This window comes from Camarhynchus parvulus, chromosome 3 (assembly GCF_901933205.1).
Source record: "Camarhynchus parvulus chromosome 3, STF_HiC, whole genome shotgun sequence".
NCBI lineage: Eukaryota > Metazoa > Chordata > Aves > Passeriformes > Thraupidae > Camarhynchus > Camarhynchus parvulus.
The window spans coordinates 94,936,966-94,955,474 of NC_044573.1; the positions used below are offsets into that span (position 1 = coordinate 94,936,966).

At 37.9% G+C, this 18,509-nt stretch overlaps 1 protein-coding gene across 3 annotated transcripts in view; it reads right to left on the reverse strand.

Moving 5' to 3' along the window:
* SMAP1 (small ArfGAP 1) overlaps positions 1-18,509 on the reverse strand; it is a 91,011-nt gene that overhangs the window by 4,449 nt on the left and 68,053 nt on the right. For all 3 annotated transcript variants that reach the window (XM_030946577.1, XM_030946579.1, XM_030946578.1), the window contains 2 exons: positions 18,018-18,102; positions 8,573-8,700 (listed from right to left, as the gene is read on the reverse strand). In XM_030946577.1, the coding sequence (XP_030802437.1) occupies positions 8,573-8,700; positions 18,018-18,102 (213 nt within the window). The remainder of the gene's footprint in view (positions 1-8,572; positions 8,701-18,017; positions 18,103-18,509) is intronic.

An 18,509-nucleotide genomic window follows, 5' to 3' on the forward strand; every position in this document is an offset into this window, starting at 1 on the left:
AGCCTTTCCCCTCAACTTAATAAAACATCATTAATTTACAGAAACTAAGTGAATGGGAATTTAAAAATATGTGGTATGACTAGAGACAGAAAAAAGCAGTACAGGCAATATGGAAAGACCTTCAGACCAGATGGAGGTTACAAAACAAAGAAAACTAAATCTTCAACCAGCTTCAGGGCGTACACATACAGATTATTCATTCCTGTTGCTTCTGCATTTTTCATCAGTGAGAAGCATAAATCAAGAGCTAGAGTTAGATTATGAAAAATAATTAGGAAATCAATAAGGAGATTAAAATTCACATCTCATTAATCCTCTCATAGGCAGAATAGATTAGAGAAGAGCTAAAACAAAAGATTAAGTGCTTTGAAATGTATCTTTAGAGAAAAGGCAAAATTTTGCTTATCTACTTCAAGTAATAAAATTTCTAAAATACATTGTTTATAATTGGCTTAAGAGTTCTGTAAGCACATTTCACTTATTGAGAAAGCATAATTATCTAAAACTTACTGCAATCTACAAATGAAAAACTAAAATACAGGCAGGCTGGCAGGATTTGTACTGCTCTTGCAATAGAATGTTTTGTAAGCAAATTACATGCAGTCTCTCAGTGCTGTTATGCTGCTGTTCCTACCCATACAGTTCCATGAGGGGGCTTTCTTGGGGAACCAGGCAATACGTAAGTTCTTGTTATATTCCTTAAAATCCACAACTCATCCTGTTACCAGTGGGAACTTCTAATGCAAATCAACTGCATGTACAATTAAAAAGAGCCAGGACTGCAAATCATACTTAAACTATGGCCCTATTTAGTCCAGCTAAGTGATCTCCAACTGCTTAGCATATACCTACTGCACCCACAGCTTGCATGAGTTTCAACTCTTCTCCATACTAAAGGAAAATCTTCCTTGGAATACCACTGTCAATGAACTCAACATGTAACCAGGTCTGTTTATTGAGATACCCAAGTTTAGCAGACAAAGGACACCACAAAATACACAGATACGGAACACTGCTACAATCTTCCTTAAAGCAACTATCTCCGACCTGCTGCTTTTGCTGGTGTGCTGCTGACTAAGCCCTGAAAAGTCCACTATGGTCACACTGGATTTGTTACAAACACCACAACACAAATATTCAATATGCAGCTTCAAAAAACACATTAAGTGTATGACTTCTGAAGTGCTAAAACCTTTAGCATAAGGCAGTGCCATAGATTAGGGGGAAAAAAAACCAGACCAACACAGAACAATTCTGTTACCAGCTAAATTTGCAAGAAACCAGCAAAAGAAAGAACTATTGATGGCAAAAAATTTCCAAAACTGCTGTAGAAAGGAAAGAGAAAAAAAAAAAACAAAAAAAGAGGGAACTTTCTGCAAAGTGAAAAACTTGCATTTATACTACAGCCAGTTTGGGCCAAAGTCAATAGGACTTAGTGGGCAACCAAGTGTGGGCTGACAGCACTACAGAGGGAAAGCAAACAGAAAAATACCTATGAAACCTCTCTGGCCAGTCTACAATTAAATTTTCTGGGTTTTTTTCTGTAGATACTAAAAAAACTTCTTCCTCTTCCTTCTCACTATAATTTATGATTGCAAAGCAAATTAATTTTTATTTAAGTGGGTAGTAGGAAGCCCTATTTGAGACAATTCTTTATCAGTGTGACATGACCAGTCTTTAAAAATACCAGAATCAGATTTAACAACCTATTCAGGTAAGAGCCCATCCTGAAGAGCAGTATTGCTTTCCTGTGCATACACCCAGGAAGGCCCATTACTGAATTGTTCCCTGCTGGCACAGATCTCCCATGGCACCTGCTAGGACAGCCCCTGTGCCACAGCCGTGCCCAGCAGGCTGCAGGGAGGAGCACACAGGAACACCACAAGCGGGTGAACAGAGGGAGCTTCCCCTCTGCTGCCTGCAGGCAGCAAGGAAGGGATTTGCTTTTTCTCTAGAAGGCAGAGTTGGAAGCCTGGAGGTCTGATCATGTTATGTTTACAACCTAAGATTAAATGTTCATTTAATGTCTCTTCATTCGGTTTGGTTTTGGAAGATCCTCAAAGGAGCCAAAGCACCGGACAAGCACTCCCTGAAGTGAATAAATGGAAGGTAATGCAAAATACATGGCAAGAAAACAGCAGGTGGCATCCAAGTAAAAAAACAACCAACATTGACATGATTTTTGTATCTCTAACATTGTCATGCTACCCAAGACCTCTATAAAAACACACCTGGCATTCATATAATCATTTTCCTACACACAGTGCTCTTAGTGAGTCATTATGCTAAACCTAAATGCTCATCAGGTGCTTAAGGATCATACTGATAAGCAGTTTCATGATATCAGTGCAACAGAAATTTTCCTACAAACTGAAAGAGGTGGCAATGGAGGCAATGAAAGAGTTAAGTGGGACAGTGGGGCACATCCTTCCTAGGCATCAGAGAGAGTGAAGCAACTCAACTTCCAAGATGCTTCCTCACCTATCATAGAAGAACTAATAGGATTCCACGACCACGCCTTAATGGTCACACTAGCAATTTGCAGCCTAGTCCTCTACCTCCTAACTCAAACACTCACAGGAAAACCATCATCAAGCACAGTCAACGCACAAGTAATCGAAATCGTTTGAACAATCCTCCCAGCCATAGTCTTAGTCACACTCGCCCTACCATCCCTACGAATTCTCTACATAATAGATGAAATCAACGAGCCTGACCTAACCCTAAAAGCCATCGGCCACCAATGAAGGACTGCAGGAGACAAAAAAGCACATGTGCACTTTGCTGCTATCTGCATGTCTCTGGCTCTGGCTGGTATCTAGGAAAGCAGGGATGGCCTGTGGAAAAGCCAGGCCTCCACTGTTTTCCATTTGTATGGTGATAAATAATAGCCCCACACAACATTTTCAATTTCTCCCTGCCGACTGGAAGAGCTATTTGCATAGGGAAATACAGCCTAGCACACAATTATTATTAAGTAAGCAAGGTACTAAGTACATTATTAAGGTCTTAAATTCTATATACAATTCTTACTCTTTTTATCTTTGCACTGTAAATGGACTTGATGTCTATTTCAACTCTTCCTGTTTTGATTTTGCATATTTTGTTTTTAGACATCTACCCAGTTCCATTAAAAATAATCAGCTGTTATTTCCTGTTAATAACTAATGAGGAAATGAGCACTCAGTTCACAAAGAAAAACACTAAGAAATCTCATCTAGTGTTTAGGAATTATCAGCAGTATCTGAAAAATATTAAGATTTTTATCACTTTCTCAGATCATATCCAAGAATATAATCAACCTTACAGTAAGATTAAAAATTCAACTTTTTTTTTCCTGCATGTCCAGTACTCACAACAAGCAATATGTTTCCTTTGCAATCATCCTTGTCTAGGCTTGAAAACATTTATCTTCCCTGCAGTCCCATTTCCAGCTCCTTCTTCAGATCTCCCTTCTCTAGAACTCAAAATAAATTTTTATTCCTCTAGACTCTGTCCATCTGACTCCTTCTGGTTCTGGAGTATGATGTCTGGTCTTTCACTGTGCTCCACCTAAGGCATTTAAAGCACCTAAGAGAGTATAATCATGGATTCATAAATGGTTTGGGTTGGAAGGGATCTTAAAAATCATCAAGTTCCAACCCCTTGACATGGGCAGGTCACCTTTCACCAGATCAGATTACTCAGAGTCCTGTCCAATCTGGCCTTGAACACTGCCAAGGACGGGGGCATCCACAACTTCTCTGGGCAACCTGTTTCAGAGTCTCACCACCCTAACAGTAAAGAACTTATTCCTAATATTTAATCTAAACCTACCCTTGTTCGGTTGGAAGACATTTTTCCTTGTCCTGTCACCAGACTCCCTAAAAAAGAGTCCCTCCCCATCTTTCCTGTAGTCCACCTTCAAATACTGAAAGGTCACTATAAGGTGTCTCCAAAGCCTTCTCTCTTCTGCAGGTTGAACAACCCCCACTATCTCGGCCTCACTTCACAGGACCAGTGCTCTATCCCTCTGAGCATCTTTGTGGCCCTGCTTTGCTCCAACAGGTCCATGTCTTTCCTATGTTGGGAGCCCCAAACTCCAGGCAGGGCTCTCATGAGAGTGTAGCAGTGTTAGGAATCACCTCCCTGCACCTGCTGGTCACACTTCTCCTGAGCCAGCCCAGGATACTGTTGGGTTTCCAAGCTGAAAGTGCATACTGCCAGATCTCACTCAGATCTGCACCCACCAGCCCCCCTAAATCCCTCTGTGCAGGCCTGCTCTTATTGCCCAGCCTGTAGTCACATTCGGAATTGCTCTAACTCCATTTGAAGGAACGAAACTTTTGCTTTCAGATACCTGAAAATATAGACAGGGGTAAAGCAAACATAAGCACAAGCCACAAGCATTTCAACTGATTGTACTGGAATAGGACTACATAGCTCTCCAGTCTTGCCCTGCTTAAGTAACACTCATGATAAAGCAAATTTCTGAAACAACACATTTTTACATAAAATCTGAGGACTTTGACATCACATTAACATCACTACAATTCATTAATAAGTTGAAGCTTGTTTGCTAATCTATGGCGACCATGCTAGATACACACACTGGACCTCAGGGAAAAATGAGTATTTACGAACATCTCTTTATCTAAAATACGCCACCAAAGTTTGTCAGATATGAATCATGAAAAACACACACCATCTCTATGAAAATACACTTTTATAGCCACTGAACTGATGCTCAGCTTCCAGTACAGTACAATTCAAATCAGGCCCACACACACGCGCACACACACACACACAAAATCCAAGAAAGTTTAAGTTGACTAAATTTGAGTATCCTGCTTGGAGAAAGACATATATTAAATATTTTACTGAATGAATATTTTCAAACTTAATACCTCACAGTTCTCCCCTTCTCTTCCTCCCTATAAATTTCACTGAAGAATGAAGTTCACACTTTTGCTGGAAGACATACTATACAAAATTTGAAATTAACATCTGGCTAAAACAATTTAGGAAACTGTTTTAAGTATAGGTAAAAATGATAGACCTTTGCTCAGTTCCTATACAATATTTGGCAACAAACCCTATTCTAATACCTATAATTTAGCTATGCCCACTTCACATGAAAAAAACATCATTAAACATATGAAATATTCTTCTTTCCTTTCTGTGCCCATGAATAATGCACAATTTATAGCACATGCCTTTTATCTAGTTCTACTGTAGAAGCTGCTTAAGGTAACTCTTTTTAAACCCCCCTGAGTTTGCTAATAGGCAAAATTCTATAAAAAACCAAATTACTCTGTCACATATTGTTCTTTACCAGTCCTTTACAAATTCAACAGTTTGCACAATAGCATAGAGCTATACAGAATGGTGGGAAGAAACATTTAAATATTTTTGAAAACTGTGATAAAGACACATATCTGAAAGCAGAGTCAGAGTACTCATGATCATCAATGCTCAAGTCACATCTGAAAAAGGAGAAACAAATGCCTTTGTTTTCACTTCAAAAACATGTCTTGGCTATGACAATGGACATAAATCCTAAGTTTTGCAGACATCATGATGTTTCAGTCTCATAATAAAACATTCAAACAGACATTTCTGTGCTCCACAGTGCCATAAACCAGAGTGCATTTAGCATCAAATGCTGCCTTTCAGGTAAAAATGGAGAAGAAAAGCAATCTTGTGAAAACTCAAGGGTCATACAGATCAGTTTGAGGAGCACCAATAAATTCCTTTTTTTTTTTCAGAAGAAAAGCTCTCAAATCTCACTGTGGCACCTCAGACACACCTACAGTGCAGAACATAATGGTAAATATCTCAGTGAGAAAGCAAGCCATGCTATTCCACATTTGATCCCCTTCTTCTACTTAATTTTTAAAAAATTCAATACATTCTGTTGATAGATATTCAAACAAGTTCAAGTTAGGGTTTGACCATGGACTTCTACTTTAAATTTTCCAATTTCAAGCACAGGAACTGAATGTTAGGGTTACTCAACTGCTGATCTGAGTTCATGCCCACTTCACCAGTTACAGCCTCACACAAAATAACTTCCATTATAATCACACCTCTTATTTACTTCAAGAAATTTAAATAGACCAAGTCCTTAAACCCTCCCACAATAAGGCACCTGTATTCTCCTAACTCTTTTCTGAATCCCATACAACTTTTTTCCATGTTGCAAGGTGAAAGATCTTACAAAATACTTATAGCACGGCCAAATGAGAGGCAACTTCTCCCCAGTCTCAGTTCCCAGACTAGACAGCACCACCCTGAAACAGAATGCATCCAAGGTCTTGATAATCCCAAAGAAAAACAGGATAATAATATTCAGGATAATAAAAAATTAGAATAATAATAATATTCTCTTTGCCCCACTTTAGCAAGCAACCCATGTAATCACCATCAGAAACCTGTCTTCTGCTACCTGCCTGTGTTCCTGTCTCTTATCTGTAGATTATCTGATTACATTACATTTTCTTTGAAATACTGATTAAAAATGGAAGATAACCAAGAATTAAATCTTGCAATACACCATAAGGATTGCGTGCTTCAAAAAAAAAGGCTTGCTGAAAGTTCTGTTTGTTCCTCCTGATTACAGCCCTCGGAGTAAAGAAAAATGTCACTACAAATCTGGACAGGTTTGTTCACAGCAAGTGAATATACTAATGCTTTCTAGTATATAAAGAAGGTGATACTCACCAGATATTGAGATAGTATTGTCCTTTCTACCACTTTTTAATCAATTTAGTAGTACCATACTTAGTCTAAAAACTAGCACAAATATGAACACCACGTCAAAATATTCCTCTCACAAAAGGTCCAGTGACTATATCTTTATCACAGAAATGAATTTAAAATGTTATATATACATACAATTCAGTATGCTTTAGTAGCTACTCCATTATTTAACCCACCACTAGTCATCATCACCTAGGGTATCACCCTTCACTTTGCTTTTTTTCACTCTTAAATATTTAGCCTTCTTTTGGATTTCCTGCATTCTTCAGCTAAATAATTCTTTAACCAACAGATCACATCACATGTCCAAGGAATAGAAATAAAAGAAGGCTTTTCTCTTCTTTCTCAGGTTGCTCTTTTCTCCTGGGCACACAGTAACTACATACAGCAGTCATCATTTCCAGCTTCAGAATGACTGGAAAGGGGGAAAACCAGAATTCAGTGCTGCCCATTATGTACAATACTACCATTTTGAGGCCAAGTGAAAAATTCAAAATTCTAGATTTGAATTTACTCAATCTGCATCCAAATGTAATAAATTAAAAACTAAGGGAAGCTAGAAAGGGGTTACTACTTTTCACATCTAGCTCTACAGGGATCAATTTTGACATAAAGCATTAGAATACCAGACAACAAGCACTCAAATATTGCTGTACCTGGTACTTGCTTGCTCTATCTGTAGCATTATGTTTAAAAAGAAATGTGGTTTCAGTCTCTGAAATCCTCACTAGCATGTTGCACAAAGTGAGCCCTCAGCAGCAAGCAGGGAAAGGGAGAGTAAAGGATAACAAAATGTGTTGAATAACACCCTGTGCTTTAAGGCACTCAGAATGCCTTTTCATCATTATCCCTTCCATTGTGCATACTATGAAAATAAAGGATGAAGAGAGTACAGATAACATGTCCAAAATCATAAATTCAAGAACACACACAAACCTTTCTGGTTCAGCTGAGTGAGACAGAAAGCCCTACACAAAATTAAGCTTCCAAATGACCTTAACAAAATGCCCCAGATGGCGAAGCTAGCCCAGCACTACTCTAAAACCTCCCTCTCAGAAGCCTGGGTTAAGGAAATCTGCACATGTGCATCACCAACACCCTGCTCTTTGAGTCATATGGCTACTTTAGGAGAGCTGCAGCTTCAAACAGTTTCTTTGTGTGTCCCAAAGCTGCCTTTCCAGGCTACAACAGGCAGGGTGATGGTTTGCTTCCAAACTAACATGGCTATAAGAAGGAGCAGCCCAGGCACAGGAGTTATGCTACTCTCAAGTACAAGTTCCAAGATGATACAAAAGACAGATCAGCTCAGGTAGCAATATAATTTTTTCTTGGTATCTGTTCTTGATTTTGAGTATGAAACCTCAGACCCCAAATTTTTAGCACGTCTAACAGAGAAGCATCTGCTGCAGCCTTTCCTAAATATCAGCATCACAAAGCAATAAGAGGTCTTAAAAAGGATGACTTGATGCCCAGTAATCTGAGAACATAAAATTATATTCAGCAATACCTATTTAAAAAAGAACAAGTCCAAAGAATATAAATGAAAAGAAAACATTACTACCATCACCAGGGTAAGACAGAATCCAATTTAGCTGGATAACCAGAAGGAAAGACCACACCATGTACTTCTATATCCAAGCAGTCCAGAAGCTTGAAGAGGTGAGAAAAATATCAGTATTACAGTTTTAGCATCTCTAGTCATGAGGTGCTTAAGATGTGTAGAGAATTGTGCACTCCTTCTGTGTGAACGAACAATTTCCTGAAGGAAAATCCACATGTGCATGCACATATTTACACATACATATAACTAAATACACTTAATAAATTTTACCTGAGCAGGAGGTACTGCAGCTGCTGGTAAAGGATTAGAGATCATGGGGCCAAAGATATCCAGGTCATCATTCAGTGCTGTGACAGCAGCAGTGCCTCCATTTGTAACAGATGCTTCAGCTGGACCATCTAAAAAAGCAACAGAATCACTCTTAAAGTGAAAATTATGAATATGTTAACACCATGAGAATAATTAAAGGTGTTTATTCCCTCCTGCCCTGCCCCCATCAAATATGTGCTCAATTTCTGAGATATTTTTCAGACTGCAATATTGTTCAGATTTTGTAAAGACCTCTTTCCCGAACAAGATGGCACATTACTGTCCTTCAGGAAAAAACCAAACAGAAAACAACCAATGACAAAAAACCTACTTAAACTCCCCTAAGGACAACCACACCAAGTTAGCAGTACACACTACTTATTTTTCAGGAGTCTCTGCACACCAAGATTTGTAGTAAGAATTTAAATAGATGTCTTACTGAGAAGGTCCAAATTTGGTAGCCATGTATCAGACAAAATACACTCATCTGTGCTCCTGAATTAAAATTTGCATTTTAGAATCCATGAAGTTATTCTTGATATGCTAATTTACTTAAGAGTACATAAATAAACTTTGCACTAGGGAAAAGGTCCACTCTTCCCCTTTTTCAAAAGTCCTTTGCCCAGACTTTATTCTATAGCTCCATATGAGCACACCTGCCAGGCACACTGAGCTAATAATCCATAAGAACCTATGGTTCTCACTCTGACCCTTGGTGTCTGTAAGCCACTTTAACACAGGAACACATTTACTGATCTAGGTGAAAGTGGATGCATGCATGACAAAAAAAGAATCATGCCTTAAAGAGAATTTGCAATAAAGTACTTTAAAAGATACAGGAACAAAAATATCACAAAAGTGTTTTTAAGGAACAGAGCAACTATCCTCTTTTGATTTCAAGCTGCTCAAGAAAAGGGCATAGGAATTGGCTAATAAATTTATACCTAAGCATCTAACAAGTGGGTTGCCATTACATAGAGCTTGACAAATACAAAGGTGACTCTAGATTCTGCTGAACTTTATAATGACTGAATAGTCCTAACAGCAAGTTTAAGAAAGCTTATATAGGCAATAGAAGACGTTAAGTCTAAAATTAACCAATCTCAGTGCAGAAGTTAGACTTCTCTGGTAGAACAAACTAGCTGAGTTAAGTCAAAACTTTCTCTGCAAAAGAAACACTGCCATGACTGGCACAGCTGTTATACATCACAGGAGGGTCAGTATTCCAAAAACCCTAAAGTACAGTATACTGAAAACAGTACACTAACATCATAAGACTACATTCTGAAACAATCCACTCAGAAGATCATTACCCACAGATCCTGTGCTGGTTTTGGCTGGGATAGAGTCAATGTTTCTCTCAGTAGCCAGTATAGGGCTCTGATTTGTATTTGTGCTGGAAACACTTGATAACACAGGGATGTTTTCATTATTGCCAAGCAGCGCTTGCACAGTGTCAAAGACTTTCCTGCTCCCTACCCCACCCCACCAGCAAAGGGCTGGGGGTGCACAAGGTGTTGTGAGGGGACACAGCCAGGACAGTGACACCAACTACCAAAGGAATATTCCATACCCAACACATGCCATGCTCAGTACATAAAGCAGTGGGAAGAAGGAGGAGGAGGAGGAAGACCTTTGGAGTGATGGCATTTGTCTTCCCAAGTCACTGGTACATGTGATGGAGCCCCAGTTTCCTGGGGATGTCTGAACACCTGCCTGCTCATGGAAAGTGGTGGATGAATTCCTAGTTTTGCTTTGCTTACATGCACAGCTTTTGCTTTACCCGTTAAACTATTTTTATTTCAACCAACAAGTATTCTCACTTTTACCCTCCAGATTCTCTTCCCCATCCCATGAGGGGAGTGAGCAAATGGCTGTGTGGGGCTTAGTTGCCAGCTGGGGAAAATCATGACAGATGCCTTCTCACTTCTGTCTGCCTTCCATGAAGGCAAAGTGGCCATGGGAATGAGTTAACACTAGCAGATCTTCTATACTGAGTAAAAAGTGAGCAGCTTGAGGAATGTGAAGTAGCCACCTCAGTCAGTTTTATTACTCTTCTGTGGTTTGATTTTCCTGGGGGACTGCTGTTGCACTGATTCTGAAAAGCAAAGTTACAAACTCAGCCATGATTATGATAGAGCTACTTACACCTTAATGCAAAGGTTGCCTCTTTCCCTTATTTCTGATGAATGGAAGCCAGTGGACAGCAAAATGACCATATGTATAATCTGCTGCACCATTTGATGCATATTAGTGCTTTGAGATGTGTGCATATAAATATACTTGGTCATTTAAGCATAAGCTTCTTTTGAGGTCATTCTGCAGACTGGCAGTTCCAAAAACATCTCCCCAAAGGTTCACTGTTTCAGATAAATTTAGGAATGAACTGTGCATAATTTTCAAGCAAAACAACTGTCAGGAATTAATAATTTAATGTTCTCATTTTCTCAGTCAGGCACATGTATTTTAAAAAAAATCTTTCTTGTCACATTCCAAAGTACTTCAGATTTTCTGAATGTAAAGGTGTTTAACATAGAAGACTGAAAATTTAAATGCAATCATTTACTGAAACAAGCACTTCACATATTTAGAACAGTCATGACAGAACTCATTTACAAAAATATAGTATTTTTCAAGTATTTAATATGCTGCTTATAAATTAATATTATGAAAACTCATACTTTTGCTAGATTTGTTCTGTAAGAATGCTATTTGGCAATGTACATGCCTTTCATCTCTTACTGAATAAATACCTCTCTGTCTCCACTGATGCAGAAACCAGACATTTTGAATTACTGTTTACAGCACTGTTTTAAGCCAGTATGAATAGTATTAATAGATGATCCTGTTTTACTGATTTCTCAAAAGGTAATCAAAGAGACTCGAAAAACATTCCCTACTGAAAGAAACAAGTTTCAGAATATAGAAGAAAACCTAACAGTGTTTTCACTCCAGTTTATTACTTGTAGCAATATTAGTGTTTCAATTTAAATATATTTGTATGCAGGCACACACAGGCTTGTTTTTCAACAAAATAATTCACATTATTATACAGAGGTTATGGATAGTCTCAACTTTAACACACTAGGTCATGGATTAGGATGTATTTCCTCCTTTCCCTTTCATTTTAAAATATTTCTGTAATATAAAAAAGATACTTCAGCAGAGTCCTCAGTTTTAATTTATTCTAAATATATCACTATTCCTACAACTCGTGCCACCTATCATTAAAACCCGATTAGAAGAGGTGGTGTGTATATGACAGAAGGAAACAGAGCTGCAGCCTTTCCAGGGAATAGGTAAACATCAGATGAAGTTACATGGGCCTGAGTATTTTGAGACATTTACAACTTCAGCTATCACATGATTACTTTGAAGCAATTAGCTTTTGAGAAACAGTACTTCAATCACTTTTCTGGAGAACACATCCATAGCTAGGAACGAAATGTTAGAGGTAGCAAAAACCACTGCAATGAGAGCAGATGCAAAGCAGGGCTTCCATGCTCAGTCAGAGAAGGGAATGTGAAGAGTCTATAGATGCTGTTCCTCACCCTTGCTCTTAGGTGTGGTTCCAAAACTTCTCACAGTTTATGACAATTTTACACATAATATATGACTGCTGTCTGCCGCACTGTAACAGCAGATGATGCTTCTGACTTCAGATTAGGAAATCTTGTTTCAGTTTGATAGCAGAAACAGGAGCTGTTTACCAGGATGTACTCAACAATACAGTGAAGGGTTCCAGTGAAGTTTACCTTTACAGTTCTTTTTCTTATAGACTTTATTAAACCCTGACATGATGATTTCCAATTCCGGGCTGCCTTCTGTTATTCATATGCATCATAGCTTTCATATACATCATCAATCCTTGGTATATTTTTCTGCACCAATAGTGAGAAAGACCAGCAGAAGGGCTTCAAAGGGACAGCAGGAGAGGGAACAGCAAAAAAGCAGATCTGGTCTTAAACTCTAGATTTCTGAAACTCATTTTTATGGGCCAAACTGTTTACGAGAACTTTGTTACTAAGCAGTTATGTATTTTTATATATACAATCATTTATGACAGCCATACCACGACTTTCAGTAAAGAGAATATGCACATTATTTTTTACACTAAATTACTAGAAAGGCAGAACTGAGAGAAATGGGTCAATAGTTCCAATGAAAATCTGGGGCAAAAATTCAAATAAGGTCTGTCTGGCCAAAATTACTGCAGAATAATTTAATGCATTATTAAAATTTTATTTACTGCTAAAACCTTTACAGAAAGGAAAAAGCATTCACAGGGAAGCAATTTCTATATAATACTTCTGAAAATAAAATGTGGAAAGCCAGAAGGCTAGTAATGCCTCAAGTGGTTGTAAATGTTTTCCTTTTGGGTAGATATATTGCTTACCTAAGCATAATCTGAACATTGCAGCAAAACTACAAATGTTAACGTATTTACAAGCTCAAGAAGTGGGGCCATGCAAACCTCATGAGGTTCAACCAGCCCAAATGCAAGGTCCTGCACCAGGTCTGGGCAATCCATGCTATAAATACAGGCTTGAGGATGAATGGATTGAGAACAGCCCTGCAGAGCAGGACCTATGGATCCTGGAGGATGAACATCTGGACATGAGCAGGCAATGTGCACTTGCAGCCCAGAAACTCAACTGTATTCTGGGCTGCATCCAAAGCAGCATGGGCAGCAGGTTGAGGGAAGGGATTCTACTTCTCTTCTCCACTCTGGTGAGACCCCACCTGGAGTGCTGCATCCAGCTCAGGGGTCCCAGCACAGGAGAGACATGGACCTGTTGCAGCAGGTCCAGAGAAAGGCCATGAGGGTGATCAGAGGAATTTCTCCTGTAAGGAAAGTCTGAGATAGTTGGGGCTGTTCAGCCTGGATAAGAGAAGGCTCCAGGGAGACCTTATTGCAGCCTTCCAGTACCTAAAGACCTACAGGAAAGATGGGGACAGACTTTTTATTAGGGTCTGTAGTGATACAACAAGGGGGAATGGTTCTAAACTAAAACAGGATACATTCAGACTAGATATAAGAAAGAAATTTTTCAGTGAGGATCGTGAAAGGTTGCCCTTTCATGGGGCAACCCTCTCAGGAAGAGGTGGTATCCTCTTCCCTGCAAACATTCAAGGCCAGGTTGGACAGGGTTCTGAGTAACCTGATCTAGTTGAAGATGTCCCTACTTATGGCAGGGGGCTGGACTAGATGACCTTTAAAGGTCCCTTCCAACCCAAACTATTCTAGGAATCTATGATCTATATGTGCATATATGGTATTTATATATTTAAAAATCTATCTTCACTATTTCTTAAATGCAACTTTCTGACTTAGGGCCAACCATGCTGCTTTTGGTACTAACCCAACAGTCCTGACATTTCTCAGTTATGCAACATTCAGCTATGTTTCATATCACTATTAACCTCTCAAAACTTCAGAGAACTCTTTCAGAGAATATTTCCCATGCAGAAGCAGATAAGCAGCTTTTAGTATATCGTATTTTACCTCCAACCATGCCAGATGAATGCCCCGCACATCAAATTCAGTAAATACCACAATAAATCTGTTTTCTTCTAGTTATTCGTTGCAACTACAGTGGTTAATCCAGAATATGAAATTGTGTATTTTTTGAAAGGTACATCTAAACATGGTAAATGATGCAGAATATGTAAAATGCACTTTTCTTCTTTCTGGTAATTCTGTAAGGTAATATAATTTAAAATCACTATTTTATCCTTTTTTTCCTCTCTATGTCAAAGTAATTTCTAAGTGGTATACCTTGGCAAACACAAAGATCACAAACTGCCTGTGTAACATTCCAATATTCCACAGACATTTGTACATAGCTATCATACAATTTTCTAGAAAATATTAAGAAATAATTTACATCAACCTGGCATAAGTGGAGACACCTACTTTGTAAGTAAAAAAAAACAAAAAACAAAAAAGAGCACAGAGCAAAAGGTTAACACTAGAGAGATGAAAACACAGCACCACCAATCATGTAAGTGCTGAGGAACTGTGGTTTACACACTGCGACTTTCAAACCAAAGAGTGTTTCCTATAATTATCCTATTAAAAATTCATTTTATAACATCCTGTATTATTGATTTTAGTGTCAATTTTAGATCTCCACATTTTCAACAGGGCATTCTTCCAGCATGGGTAACATCCAAATAATTGTAGAGATGACTAAAAAAGCAGCTTCAGGCTTGGCCTACAGAAACAGGCTGTTATTTCCCACTGCTTGGGAAGAAAGGGAAGGAATCTGGGGTTGCACAGCAAGAACACTGACATTGCTGCCTGTAGAGAGCATAACAATATTTAGTTTATTCATGTCCATTTCTCCACCTTCCTGTATGAGGAGTTCTGAAAAAAAATCTATTCTGAATCAGAAAGCCAAAACCTTGGCTTGTTGCATTATCAAAAAGTAAGTACCTAATGTTGTTGCATTATCAAAAAGTAAGTACCTAAACAGCATCTCAATAACAACCCCCTGAAGAGGAAATCAAGGGAAGCACACAAATCTATTTAAAAGGGCTCAGAACAATCACAAAAGTGATAGTAGGGTCACTGAGGATATTATGCCTCTTCTCCTATTACAAGATTTAAAGGTACAATTCCCCAAGCCATATTTTCTTGAAAATTTTGCAATTTCTAAAGAAAAGTGAAAGAGAGTTTCCTTTTAGAAAATTGCCCAGCTATAATTTTCATAGGATAAGTCCTATCTAAGGAAGTTTACCTTCTGATTAGGTCACTACTGCAAAACCAACTGAGACAAAAACAACAATGACCCAGAGACTAACACCATACCCAAAGCTAGCAGTGAGGGTTACTCAAGAAAATACTTTGCCAAGAAGCTGGGCTGTTCTGAAAGCCAAAATTATTCTAGCATGAATTCTGATCCATTAAAATTACTTAACCTGCTATCACAAGTGATTTTGAGCTGCCCTACTAAAAGCTAGTAGTATTCTCCACTTGCAGAAATGAAGTCCTAAGAGAATGAATCCTCAATAGAAAAATGTCTACTCAGTAAGAATGAGCTAAGCAATCACATCAATTTTAATATTATTTGATATGACATATCAAACATTTTAATCAGCAGCACATCACTGCAGCAAAAGAGGTGAGTGAAATTCTGGGATGTATCCACAGGGGTGTTACTTGCTGAGGCAAAGATGTGATCATCCCACTCAACTCAGCACTTCCCAGGCTCCACCTGGAGTCTGTGTCCAGTTCTGGCTCCCACAATTCAGGACAGACACAGATTGGAGATGGTCCAAAGCAGAGGCATGAAGATGGCCAAAGGGCTGCAGGACCTGCTTTGTGAGGAAAGACTGAAGGAGGTCAGTCTTTTCTCCTTGGAGAAGGGAAGGCTCAGGAAGACTTCATCCCGGCATGCCAGTACTTAAAGGGCAGCTATGAAGAGGACGCAGCCTCTCTCTGCACAACACACGGAGCCACACTGGGAAGACAGGGGGCAGCAGGTACAAGTTTGTCAACATAAGAAAGAAATTTTTTACTGTGAGATCAATTACTGGAACAACTCCACATGTGGCAGTGGTCCCATCACTGGAGGTTTGCAGGCTGTGTACCCAGATAGGATGCTAGATAGATAGGATGCTAGATAATCCCTCTACTCCCCTTCCCATGGACTCCTTGGACCAGAAGGTCATTTGAAGTCCCTTCCAACCTGGACTGCTCTATGGCTCTATGATATACCGGGTTGATGTGACCTCTCTTTTAATAGTATCTGAAGTCTTCTGTTGCAGGTTCTAATTAAAAGACAACTCTTCAAATGAAATATGCAGGTCTGCTCTCATTAACAAATATCTCATCTGCAGCTCAGTGGATTCCAAGTGCTACTGGCTTATTACACTGCTTTTCAATTTGTTATTTAAAAGATCTTTAAGCATTCCCTCCTCTAAAATTATGGGGTTTTAACATACATATTATAAACTTTGTCCTTTTTATATCTCACTGAAGAAGCAGAGCTGTTGAGCACCAATTATAATACTATTTTCATTGCACATTACATCTCAAGTTAGCCAATGTAATCTGAGTTCATTATTGTATCACAAAACAGTGTTACCAAGATACTTTTCAAATCACGACCAACAGAATACAGAAGCCTAGCAATCTCAAAACCACATATTGATTAAATTTTACGTTTTAATTAGGTTGTTGGTCTGCTAAAGGAAAATAAAGGAGAATCAGCTTTCCATCAGGCCTAAATTACTTTTTTTTTTAAAATAGGCTCATTCTACATTTGTTCTACGGTGTTAATTAAGATTTGCACGCCTATAGTAGCAATTACTTGGAATGAGATATGGACAACATACACATAACCCATGCAAAAATAGTACTTTGCAGTTAGCTCTACATCAGAGGGAAAAAAAACTGATGTGAATGTGAATTTTAAAACAGAGAAAACATTTACTGTTTTGTCACATTATTAATACTTTGAAACAAAAAATTTAAAAAACCTCAAAATACTCTTCTACAAAGTGAAGTTTTTAGAATTGCATTTAAGAGATTTATTAGCCTCCTCCAATATAATGTAGAAATCATGTAGAAAATTAAGAGTAACCATTACATGGATAGAAAGTGAATACTCTTAATATCCATTCACTTGTTATCCATTGATATCTTATTCACATTCAACTTATAGATGATTTTCCTAACACAGAATTTCAAAAGGAAACAAAAATACTGCAATATTTTATTTTTCCATTTACATTTTAAGATTCAATCAAATGGAAAAAATGCACTTAGAGCAACACTAGATAAATGAAAGACATATTTTATGAGAATGGCCTATACACAAGAGTATAGGCAGACAGTGTCAATTAAACTATTTTACTAGAAACTGCTTATTTACAGGACAAACCCACAGTTACCTGCCAGTCAGAAAGCAAAAAGGTGGATTAGATAAAAATGAATGATAGTTGCAGTCAGTACAGAACACCGAAATGCCGACTATATTAAATTTTACAAGGTATTAGTCAGCTGCAGTCTGACAGTTTACCATTCTTTTAACTAATGTAGGAAATGTATGATATAATGTCTTTTACAGATACATGATTCAGATGACCTCAGCATTTTCATTAAAAAGTACACTTGTATCATAAACAGTGAAATACTACAATCCACAGGGCCTTTGAAGATCACTTTGATAACTCCCCCTTTCCACAGGATCTCATTACTCTCCCTAACAAAACCTAAGTACTCATATACCCACACCCCAATGGCATTTTCCATTATAGTTTTAAATTCACACGTGCAATCTTATGCTTTTCATATTAATCTTTCAGTAATCACAGAAAAAAATAAAAATATATCTGTTAAAATATAAAATTACATATCTATGTTTGATTTAAAACCAAGCAATTATGTATTGCTTACCAAGTCCTAAAAGGTCGATAGTGGGTTCTGATGATTTTTTTGGACTTGCTTTAGCTTCTGATTGCTGATCCTCTTTCTTCTGTGGCTTGTAAGGGAAAAAAATAAACACAAGTAACGTCTGAAAAGATTCAGTGCTTAAAAAATTTTCATTAAAGACGCTGCTTCAGTGTCAGAAGTAAAAGTTCTTTTCCATATTTGTTTATTATAATGAATTTGATTTGTAATGAAGTATGTGGCAGTTTTGGTCAAAAGGGACATGGCACATGACTGTAAAAAATTATTGTTCACCGGTATGTACTAAATTTTAAAATAAATTTAAGTTTGAGGACAGTTTAAAATAAATTGATGCCTTAAATTGAACCACTGCATATCATGCAATAGGCAAAAAGCTGTCTATAATTTATCAACTCATTTCAGCAACCAAACTATACAGTTCTGCAGCATAAAGAGTAAAAAAATAAAGTTTTTAAAAGCTTAAATTTACAAACTAGA